Consider the following 12,383-nt stretch of genomic DNA (forward strand, 5'->3'; position numbering starts at 1 on the left):
GCACAACAGGCTCTAAACTGCAGCGGCTGCAGAAGCTGAGAGAGATAAACAGGGTGGCGGGTGGGGAGGAAGTTCTTACTCAAATCTAAATACAGCCGCTGCTTGCTGATCCAAGAGCTGAGATCACCGGGAGAGATTGCAGGCAAACTTTTCTGGTGCCGAGTCTTTGGAGCAAACAGGTCTTGGCCTGCTCCTGCCACTCAGGGGACAGGTGAGGAGAGAAACAGAGGCATGGCCTGTGCAGGAAAACAAAAGCCAGTTTGGGGTTTATCTTCCGAAAGCATCACTATTTCCTACGAAGCAGAAGATCCTTTTAACCACAGTCTTCAACACAAGTTGTAAAGAAGTTCACATCGTCAGGTTCCCAACAAATTCAGGGCCAAGGTGGAAGGAAAGGAGGCCCCTCTGGGGGTTTCAAATGCACCCAAGAGCATATTCTCGTGTCTAGCTCATGTGGGTTAGCTGTGGAAATCTCTGGTGTCTGCCAGATGCTTCCTACATGCCAGTAAATAACCAAACTATGGGAACGATACAGCACAAGGGCCTACAAGGCAGGTGAAGCTGAGATTGAGAGCCAAGGGCCCCCATGGTGGTGTGGCGAGGGCGCTGGGGCATCATGGGGCTTCAGGGCAGCATAAATCTCCAGCCATCACAAAAGGCTCTTCTGTAAAGGGGACAGGAATGAGGTTACCTCACAAGGCTGAATGACAATTTAACAAGTTGATTTATTTAAAGTGCTTGGAATAGGGCCCAGCACATAAGACTCCGCTTAACAATAATCGTCTAGTAAGATCCATAGAAAAGGTTCCTGCGAGACAACATGGGAGCAGTTCTTCGGAGGGCTGCTCTTCTTCTGGGAACTCGGATTTCCTCTAATGACTCGAGGCTGTTGAGGAAAGCAGCGAAGGATGTAGAATTAACGTGTTTTTACCTAGTGTAGTAACTCCGGGGGAAGGTAGGACTCGTGTGCTGGTGATTTCCCAAGTATCCAGGCTACCAAATGCAGTTCCCTGTGGACTTGTTATTCCAATTTCCCGTCCGACCTGAGAAACAGTCTGAGGGACTAGGGGAAAACACGAAAGCTGAGGCTTCTGGAGAAAGCCTTGTGTCTCCTTCAAAGCCAATGGTCACATACAACTCTTAGGCTAGCATATTCTTTTTTCTACTTACGATGGTTGATTGGCAGTTACTAAACATGGGCCCGTGCTTGCTCCCCACCACCGCAAACTACATAAGAAGCACCCAGGAGCTCATTAAAACTGCAATCACTTTCTATAGCCCTCTATAAAAGGTGACTTGAAGCCACTAACGTGTGGCTGCTGGGGACTCATCTCTCCAGGTAGCCTAAATGAATCTCGTATGTTCCCAGTCCTGCAAACAACTCCGCTCTCTTCCCTCCCACCTCCTTCCCTGCTCCTCTTTCTTCTCCTCTATGGATGGAGCCAGGCAAGCTCCCTATCACGGAGCTCCAGCCCTTGAATCTCACCTTTCTACTAATCTAGGAAATTAAATTCAACATAACACCATAACTGAGACTGGAGAGACGGCTCAGCAGTTAAGAGCACTGACTGCTCTCGCAAAGAACCCCTTTGGGTTCCAAGCATCCGCATGGCAGCTCACGACCATCCAGAACTCCAGTTCTAGGGGATATGATACCCTCTTCCTTACTTCCTAGGGCACCAGGCATGCACTTAGTGTACGTACACACGGCAGGCAAACCGCTCACAATCACAGAAGCAAATTAGTAAGCGAATCTTTAAACTCAATACCACACAAGGCAAAAGAAGTCTGTAGACATGCATTGGTAAACCTTCAGCTTTTGTGCAGCTGCGCTCCCTCCCGGGTCTCCAGTTTCACAAACAAGATGGGGCAGGCAAAGAAGTTGTGAGGAAAAGTGACTTTAAAAACCTTTGGGGCTTTATTGGCTCGGGATTCTAAATACCGGGAGACCTGATGAAACTGGAGATTACTTCAGCCTCCAAGTCCACCCGGATCCTCTTTAGGGTGGTAGACTGGCTGTCTTTTGAAGCCACTCACTGTTCAGTGTTCTTGGACAGGAGATTGACTCCATGGATTTTTCTAATTCAAGACTCTCTGGGTCAAGTTTCCCACACATGACCCCAGAAATTAAAATCAAGGGCCAAAGCACCACAGTGTGGGCATTGCCTACGGGGGGGGGGGGTTTCCTGATCACTAATTACCCCCATAGTTCTATGGAACCAGGGCCAGTGGCACAAGACTGCCCCCAGAAGGATGGGAGGCAGGGTCTGAAAAGCAAGCAGGAAAACCGAGAACTGGAAAGAAGACAGAGGAGAAAGAAGGCAAGTGGTAGAGAGGACGCAGGCTGAGGGCTCTCCCAGCATACTTATCAGTTGGCTGGCTCGCAGAGGCACTTAGAAGGCATGTGGATGTGTGGCATGGGGAGGATGTGTGGGTACCTGGTTTGAGCATGCCTAGAAGGCTGCAGAGATGGCTCAGCGGTTAAGAGCACTGACTGCTCTTCCAAAGGTCCTGAGTTCAATTCCCAGCAACCACATGGTGGCTCACAACCATCTGTAATGAGATCTGGTGCCCTCTTGAGGAAGAGGTTAGTCGTCCTCATCAACTTAAACCATGAAACCCAATACTGACAAGGTCAAGAGAACCGCCATATATGGGTTCTCTATATACGGGCTGCCCATGCATGCCTCAGCATTGTCAGGGTATAAATTTCGTTTTCAATTTCAGAAGATGTCATGGTCTACTCATAAATATCTACAGCCCTAATGGGGAGCCTGCCCTCAAGAGGAGAATCAGCTTCATGCCTTAGTTTCTCTATTCTTTGGACTTCCTGGGGACCTCCTGGTCATTATACACAAACAAGCCCACCACATGGGATCCATTCAAGGAACATGAGACAGAAGTAAGTCTGACTCTACACCCAGTGCAGGAACCCCTGGTGACCTGTGAAAGCTAGAACTCACTGTTTCCAGTTGGTGCTGTCACTGAGAGGGGCCTGGGATCCCTGGTGGCCAGCACTCAGCAGAAGGGAGAACCACCCACCCACCGACACTGAAGTACAGCACAGCAAACCCTCAGTGGGGAATGCAGTCATGTAATTCCCACTTGGCAGAAATGTATGGCTGGCTGCAGAACAAAAGGAGCCATCTGCATCCAAGTTGCTGCCTCTTAATCCCTTAATTAGACTAAGTCCTTCAGAAGGAAGCACCAGTCAGTGACTAAAGGAAACCAGAGTGAACACACACACACACACACACACACACACACACACCCCTGTATTTGTACAGATGTGAATAAACACTCATGTGAAAGGTTCAGCGCATAAGAAAGAATCAATTTGTTTATTGAAATTTATTTTATTTACTGAAAAGTCATGATCTAGAACGTTCAAGTCAGTTCTCTCAGGAAGGTGGCTTGGGGGAAGCATGGTGAGAGGGTGAGAGCTGGCAACCTGTGAGCATGTTAAAAGATGCTGAGCTGCCTGGGGTTCACTGTGCTCTGACTTCAGGCCAAAGCGTTTGCCCTGCAGGGTGCTGAGAGCCAAGTGGTCAGAGGCCCTGGCTAGCGAGAGGTCATCTGGAAGCCTTCTTCTTCTTCTTCTTCTTTTTTTTCAGGAGTGCTTTGTCTAGTGTGGTGTCTATTTCTACCCCTTCTAGCCTTTGCAGCTTTTTCTTTGCTTTCCTCTTCTTGGACTTTGGGGCATCACCCTGGCTGTTGGGGGGTTGCAGACAATCTTCTGCAGTTTCGACAGAGGCATCGGAACACTCGTCCCCACTGGGGCATCCAGGCTGCAGCTCAGCTCGGTCTCTCTTCTTGGTCACAGGTGCCATCTCTGCTTCCACACGCTTTTTCTTTTTATGTTGCTTCATTTTGTGTTGGGGAGAGTTCTCCACATCTGTGCCTGCTGCCTCTTTGGTTTTTTTCTTCCCCTTTTTCCATTCAGCAGAAGTCTCTGAAATGTCAGGCTCTGGAGTCAAGGCCTGTGGCTTGTTCTTTAACTGCTCCATCCTCTTGGCAAAATATTCCTGGATGGTAAAGGCACTGGTTGTGGTCGTAGTCGTGGAGGTGTCCCCCTCGTCTGCAGTGGAGGTGCAGCCATCCTGGGAGAAGAGTGAAAAGGGATTAGCATTGCTCATTTATCCCAGGCAGCAGCCAGAAAGAGCCACAGGGAGCCGCTCATGTTGGCCCTGTGTTGCTGAACCCAGAAAGGAGGTGATACTGATTGAGAACCATGAAGGGAGAAGGCCAGACAGACCTCATCTGGCAAGTGGCCTGACTTTTGAGAAAACACCACTGTAAATGAAGATTAAGCCCACAGTCTCCTGCAGAAACCAGAGGCATGAATGTTCCAGTGCTTCATGATTCTGCAGGTTCTTCTGTGCTGATCTAGAAAGTCTGACATCGTGTGCACAGGGTAAACGTGGCTGGTCAAGCTCCGCTAGCGCAGCTCTCTTGATTACCTAGTAGCACATAGTGATCTCTGAAATTCCTTGACTCAGTAGCCCTGAAAAACTTCAGTGGAACTGAAATTAATTTTCTGTTTGAAATTCAGCAGAACCAATATTCTATTGAATTACAACTGGGCCTTGAGTGGCCACTGCAGTTCAGAGTTCTCAAAGGACATCAACTCCTTTATCAAATCAACACCAGCTGCATGTTCTCCAGCCCTTGGATCAAAAACAAAATCATGCAGTCAATTTTGAAATATAAACAATAAAATGTAGCACAAGTGAGATAAGTGGGGAAGTTTAAATACTCTTAAGGTGGCTGGAAAAACAACTCAGTTGCTAAGTGCTTGCTGCACAAGCATGAGAACCTTGGTTCAGTCCCTAGAGCCAATTTAAAGATCCAGGCACAGCCAAGTGCACCTGCATTCCAAATCAGGCAGCCGAGACAGGCAGATCATGCAGTCAGTGAGCCCTACGTTCAAATGAGAGATCCTGCTTCAAAAAACTATTGTGGAGAGTTATTGAGGAAGATAAACACACGAAAGAACTGACCTTCTGTTCTTTTAGACAGTGGTTCTCAACCTTCCTAATGCTGCGACCCTTTAATACAGTTCCTCATGTTGTGGTGACCCCAACCATAAAATTATTTTCATTGCTACCTCATAACTGTAACTACATACTGTTGTGAATGGGAATGCAAATATCTGTGTTTTCTGAGGGTCTTAGGCAACCCACAAACGAGTTGCTTGACCCTAAAAGGGTCATGACCCACAGGTTGAGAACCACTGTCACAGACTCATCCTGAAGGAAACCAGAGCAAACACATCTGTGATTGCACATGCATACATGCACACAGACACACACACATCTAACAGTCAGCAAATTTTGTTGGAATCTGATCAGCTCATATTGAAAGAAAGAAAGAAAAATTGGCTGTCTTAGGACTCCAAAACCAGGCCACTTAGTCTTTTTGTTCCTCAAATGTTGAGTGAGGACTGGAATTCTGCATGACAGAATGAAACACCTTCTTAAGGCTCTTGGTATTTGCCAACACCAGGCTGATGGACAAGAAAGATCTTGCCTCCCATGTAAGTGCACACACCCATAGCCATGCATAGACATGGGCACTGGGAAGGTGGCCCACTAATGTAACAGAGGTCTCATTGATGGCTGCCTGCCGGGCGTGAGCTGCTCTCCTTTGTGCCTGTGTGGGTCTGGGACTAATGTTCAGGCCCTGTCACCAGCCTATGGCTCCTCACTCCTTTACTTACTACCTTTAGAATCCCCATTCTCAGTACTTTAACAGTAGGAGGGGGCTGCCGGCATTAATCATCCTTAGTTACTAGGAAACACAGACCATTTCTGAGTCACATACTCAATCTCCTGGGTCTCTAATCCCCAGGAAGCATGGTCCTAAGCAATTCCTATAGTGGGGAGGCTGAGAAGCCAGGCACAGCACTCAGCCAGCAGGGCAGAAGGGAAGTGCTGAGTGACAGAGTCCCTGTGAGGAGAGCTGAGGGGAGAGCCACCCTCACTACGGGAGATTTATCTTTTAATTTAATAGGCTGGTGGACTCCCATTCTACACTGGCAACCGGAAACCAGTTTCACTACTGACTATAACCTTGGTTCTATAAAACACACACACACACACACACACATGTATGTATGTATGTATGTATGTATGTATGTATGTATATACCTTTATAAGAAAATAAACATTTTCAAATCTGGTCTAATTTCAAAGCAAACAGTTACCTTTTCAAAAAGGCATTTAGAAACAATTTGTGACTTCTTACATTTCCAGTAAATACATGACACCACCTCAGAGAAAATCCACCATACTCAAATGTGACTTTCATTACACTGTAAACTTTGAGAATGTCTTAGTTTTATAATGGTGTTTTAAAAACTAGGAAAATAAATCGAGAATTTCGGGTTCCGTATAAGATACTACAGTCAGAGGAATGACTAACAAATAATTTTGTCGAACATTTGATTTAAGCTCAAGAGTTCAGGAAATCTTTCTTAAAAGGATCTCAGCCACTTATCTGATACTAATCCAGTAGGGAGGTGAAGGTGAGTGCTAAGGTCCCTCTGCGCTGGCAACTGCTCTGTGCAGAGCAGCCGGGGTCTGGTAAAGGCCTTCCCAGAACCAGGGAGTTCAGAACCAGCAAATTCACTTTAACCACCAGATCCGGTCAAGGCAGAGGGAACAGCAACTTAGTGCACCTCAGAGCTGCTCTCCTCTTGAAGTAGGGCCCTCGGAGGGCTGAAGAGCCAGATGCTATCTAATACTGCGAAGGTAAGAATGCCCTGGAAGAAATGGCACTATGTAGACACTTAAAATCTATTTTAAATTTGGTGGAAAATAATCCCCAATCTTTGCCTTCTACGAAGAGGCAAGAAGCTGAGGGCCTAGAATCCCATGGTTACTTCTGAGGTTTCTTTTGAGGACCCATAGCTTGGAAAATTATACTAATCCTTTGTATCCCTGAAGGTTTGTTCTCGAAGGGCAGGCTGTGGTGAGAAAGTAGGTTTTCTGGAACTAGTGATTGGCACTTGAGTTGCAATGTGGATTTCTAAGGTCACATTCTAATGCCCTGAGCTTCACCAGCAGTAAAGATAAAGACAGGGAGATATATAGACTTTCTCCTGGACCCAGGGAGGAAAAAGGCGTATGTGTGTGTGTGTGTGTGTGTGTGTTTGTGTGTTTGTCTATCTCCAGCTTTCTGCAGGGCCATGCCATTTGCAACTGCACATGGCCAGAAAAGGATGCCCTCCTATAACATGGGGACTTTCTGAAGGAAGGCCTCAGAGGAGAGGGAGGGATGACAACAGAATTAACACTCTCCCTACACTGTCCCACCTTCCACTTCATTTGCTATTAAGAAGAAACATTTGCACAGAGGCCACTGCAAAAGCCTGATACTTTCTCTGTATTTTTGAAGATTTGGGGATATTGCATGAAGCAGGTTTCTTGTTAGAAAGCCTCTGGTTTTCTCACTTTGTTTAGAGGTGCTGAGTACACTGTGTGTGTGTTTAAGACTGGCTTATGACTGGCTTTCCCCAGGATGAACAAGGGTCTCATTTCTACCCAGTCTATAATGTGCTGTGGATCAGGCGACCCCTCATGCAGACAGACTCCCCACTTTACTGTGTTGAGAATTTAAGGGTAGCAGAGCTCTGTGGGATTCTTATACTGAGCCACACAAGGAAACTGTAGCCAAAGGGCCCATACCCAGCTGCACTGAAGAGCGCAGCCACCATCAGTGTGGCTCCACGGCATGACGAGGACAGAAACTCTCCATCACAGGGGCCCAAGGTGAGACTTGGAGCACAGGCACCTCATCTACAGGTATGCTTGGGGTGGGATCTGATGCTACGCTGTGGGTGCGGAGCACCCTGACTTCTAACCAGCATTATAGATTCACTTGCTGTGTCACTTTTTCTCCCCAGAGGACCCCAACACTAAAGCATGTCTGCTGCTGAAGAGGCTACGACAAAGGTCCAAGTTCAGTTTTGAGGGCAGAAGTTAGTCAAAGTGGCAGCTTAATGTAGAAAAACAAAAACAACAAAAAAACCCACTCAATTTTAAAGAAAACCGGAAAACTTGTATTATCTAGTTTATAGTTCACATAAAATATATATATATATATATATATATATATATATATATATATATATATATATATATATATATTTAAATGCCCTGAAGTGGGGCTTAAGAGTTTTGTAATTTGTCAAATTAGCATGTGAATTTCCTTTACAAAAGCTGTTTTTATTTTTCCCCTTTAGATTGGGTCTTGCTCAGGCTGGCCTCAACCTTGCTCCATAGCCAAGGCTGGCCTTCAACTCGCAATCCTCCTGCCTCAGCCTCTTGAGTGCTGAAGTTACAGGTCTGCACTACCATGTTGGGCTGAAGTCTGACACCTTAGCCTCTGCAGTGGTGCTCACTCCATGTTAGCAGGCATCAACTCTCTGATTTGGTTTCCTCATCAGCAACCAGTAAACTCAAGTGCTTGGAGGGAGCAACAAATCCAGCGGAAAGACCCCATTTACAATAATCAAAGAAAGGACAGAGATGCAAAGGAAGGATGACTCTGACACGATCTCCTAAGGCGGGAAGTGCATGTCACCATCGTCTGCAGCCTGGACCTGAAAAGTATGCACACCAGTCTGCTGTCATTGCTAGAACAGGTTCCCTGTCTAGAGCTTTGGTGGCTCAGGAGCCTCAGTAGCTCAGAAGCCTCTGTAAAATCTCTACTGGGCTATAGAGAACTCTGCTCTTATACCACTCAAACATGCACACTGAGATGGAGTGCCAGGAAAATGCCCCAGAGAGGTTTCTCCTTCACACCCTCAGAAGAATCATCAGCTTCTTTGGGGGCAGGAAAACAAGCAGGTTGAGAGGGGACTTAGGGAGGTGTTTAGAGGTGATGTAAGGGACAAACATCGCCTGAGTACTCCAGACACCGCTGTGCAGGGATGGGTGGGTGTCAGAGGAAAACCTTTTGACTCATCAACCTTTCACACATCACTGCTCATCCCAGCAACAGGAGGACGGAAGCTTTCTGACTTGCACGTTAAGACACAGAAGTCGTGGACAATAGTAATCCTCCAATGAGATTTCTCACTATAAGAAAATGGAGACACCCAGAGCTCAAGGGTAACAGACTTAGCAAGTAGGCTATCAGCTTCATTGCTATTGTCCACAACAGCCTGTCTGTCACCAGCGTGTGCTAGATTAGTCTATGGAAAGCGAAAGAAGCTCAGCAGGAGAGCAGTCTGGAGACTCAGAACACTTTGTATGTTTTCCAGACATGCCAACACAACAGTTCTGACAAACCCAAATGAGGCTGTAGTAGAGCACCGGGAGGCAGAAAGAAACCGCACCTGTTCCTTGCCGACAGATAAACCAGGTCTGACATGACTGTGACGTGGCAGCATGAAGGCAATGCTGAGGCCGGTGCCTGGCATACAGGCTTCATACCTTCCATCAGAGGGACAGAATGAACTAGTTCAATTACACACTCCAGGCCTGAGAAATGATCTCAGCCGTCAAGGAACTTAGGGCCTCCCTCTAGATCCCAATCACAGCCACAGGTATCACCTCAGTGAGAGACCCAGAATCACCACAGGACATCTGAAGGGTGGTCTAGAGGAGGATGACTAGGTGGGAAGAGCCACTTTATATGTGGGTGGTGCTAATCTCTGGGTGGGGGTTCCAGATTTAATAAAAAGGAGAAAATGGCCAAGCGCAAACATTTGTCACTCTGCTTCCTGACCCTGGAGGCAGTGTGAGCAGCCACTTCCTGTTCTACCATTTATCTTCCCTGCTACATGGACTGTATCCCCTGTAAATCAAACCTTCCCTTAAGCTGCACCCCTTTTCTGCAATTTTGTTCAAGCAATGAGACAAAAGTAACTACGACTTCTCTGAAAATCCCACACAAGCCTGACCCTGCAGAACTACCCACATCAGCAACTAGTTGCTTTTATTTTTTGTTTGCTTTGCAAACATCATCTTAAGGAAATTCTAAGCTTCCTGAGGGCAGGGATCATTTTTATTCTACTTGTATTCTGCACACTTTCTAATGAGAAAGACACAGAGAATGTTCAACAAAGCATCAGGTAAACTGAATGCGGAGGTGGGGAAGAGCTTCTGCCACCACCCACAAGCCTGTTGGACAGGTTGGTGTCAGCAAGGGGCGTAGTAGGGCAGGAAGCAAAAGGGACTAGCATTTGCAGCACAGAGCCATGTATTCCCATCCAGACATAGCCATTCTTTCAATCAAAACCCAGCCTTCTGATAAGCACTGCTTGCAAGGAACAAATATTCTGTCGGGTGCAGTCTACCAACTAGTATGACCCTTAGCAACATACAGAGCTAAGATAAAGAACCTGAGTTTCTCCCAGTGGTCCATTATCCCACATTACCACTGCCACTTTCTAAGGGGAAAAAGCCAAGTGGTATGGGAACTGTCACACTTTCTACAGGATTAGCTACCTGGACACTGCAGTGGCCTATCTGGACTTAACTGTTCTTGATGCAGTGGACAGCAAGAGCTTCTAGAGTCCAGGAAAGCCACAAGGAGGACAGCTCTTTGGAGGTTGGTTGAACAGCAAATGAAGTTCCTTCACAGCCCCTGGCCTGCGATCAAAGGGTCAGAGAGGCAGCAGTTTGAAGCCTCAGCTAGAAGAAGGCACCAAGTTTCTGGGGCACCTCTGTGGTTTCCCCATCCCCTTTGTGGCTTCCATGTAATGGAAAATGTGCGTGCGATGACTCACAAGCAAAGAGTTACTTTTGTTCTCACAGAGCTTGTTCATGCATAAAATCCTATACTTTTGGGGTGACATCTAGCACTTACATTTGGGCTTAGAGTAAAGACGTGAAATCTCAGTTGTTACTAGCTTTAGGAACTGGTCTAGGATACACGGTCACTTTCAACATTAGTGAGTACAAAGGGAAATCACAACAACTGAAAGCCTCACTGGTGGAGGACAAGTTTTGATGTGAAGCAGTGAGAACTCAGGTTGCAACTCAACAGGAATGATGTGTGTGCATGTGTGCAAAGATATACAGAACCCAGTCACCTGTAAGATGCCCGCTATGCAGAGATTCCAAGAAGGGGCCCCCTAAAACAGGACTGAGAGATCATTACTGTGGGTCTACATGTTCACCTCCTGAGCAGGTTTATTTTCACATTTTTTAAGAAGTAGGATGGGAGAATCAAATAAAAAAATATTTCATAGCATGTGAAATTACATGAATTTCAAGTCCACAGAGCTTGAATTTTCTCAGTAAAGTGTCTGTGGAATGTGTTCTCTTTAGTTCCGTAAGTACTTGTCAGAGGTACTAAGTAAATACCTGTCTGATGGATATATTTAAAGTGCTGCTTTTGTGGCCATAGTGTCAACAGCTTTTGAGAATACTAGATGCTTTTCAATAACACAGACATGCACGGACGAGCAAGCATGCACATGTGCACAAACACACGTGTGTGAGCACACACATACATACAACACACACACATGCACACAAGCATGTACGCACATGTGCACACAACACAACCCTTTATCCTTGGGTTCTCCTTGGTGTTGAGGTTTGAATATATTCTCCAAAAATTCACATGTTGGAAGCTAAACCCTGAAACTCATAGGTTAAGAGTATTTGCAGGCAAAGCCTTCGGGAGGTAGTTGCAGGAGAATAAATCTTTTTTTTTCTTTTTCTTTTTTCTTTTTTTTTTTTGGTTTTTCGAGACAGGGTTTCTCTGCAGCTTTTTTAGAGCCTGTCCTGGAACTAGCTCTTGTAGACCATGCTGGCTTCGAACTCACAGAGATCCGCCTGCCTCTGCCTCCTGAGTGCTGGGATTAAAGGCGTGTGCCACCACCGCCCGGCTAAATCTTTGTTTTTAATATAATGCCTAATCTAGGCATTCTGCTAAAATGGCAGAATATAAACTAAATGGAAAATCCTAGTAAATTGCTTGCCATTCTGAGTCAGTGCAATGAAATGCTGTCCATGTGACTACCACATGAATCATCCTTTGTCCAGTGAATCTACACTGTATATGCAACCTGCACTTCAGACATTTTAATAGTGGCCTATGGGATCAGACTTTGTGATACAGCAGTACTGTGCTCAGGCATCCCTGTTTCCCTTTCCTCCTTCACTTTCTTCTTCTTGGATAAGATCTCATGTAGTCTAGGTTGGCCTCACTCCCTGTGCAACAGAGGATAACCGTGAATTTCTGACACTTGTGCTTCCCCCCTCTGAGTGCTGGGATTACAAGTGTGCACCACAATGTCTGGCTTATGTGGTGTGGGATGGAACCCAGGGCACTGTGCATGCTAGACGGCACTCTAGCAGCTGAGCCGAGCTACATCCCAGCCCCTTGCTTCTCTAACAGTTCTTTGAACTTTAACTCTAAAG

General features: G+C 46.3%; 1 protein-coding gene across 1 annotated transcript in view; it reads right to left on the reverse strand.

Annotated features, from left to right (window-relative positions):
- Positions 1-3,322: 3,322 nt before the first annotated feature.
- Pinx1 (PIN2 (TERF1) interacting telomerase inhibitor 1) overlaps positions 3,323-12,383 on the reverse strand; it is a 61,808-nt gene continuing 52,747 nt past the window's right edge. The window contains exon 7 of the mRNA XM_038310707.1: positions 3,323-4,100. Within this exon, the coding sequence (XP_038166635.1) occupies positions 3,573-4,100 (528 nt within the window). The 3' untranslated portion in view covers positions 3,323-3,572. The remainder of the gene's footprint in view (positions 4,101-12,383) is intronic.

This window comes from Arvicola amphibius, chromosome 13 (genome assembly GCF_903992535.2).
Source record: "Arvicola amphibius chromosome 13, mArvAmp1.2, whole genome shotgun sequence".
Lineage (NCBI taxonomy): Eukaryota > Metazoa > Chordata > Mammalia > Rodentia > Cricetidae > Arvicola > Arvicola amphibius.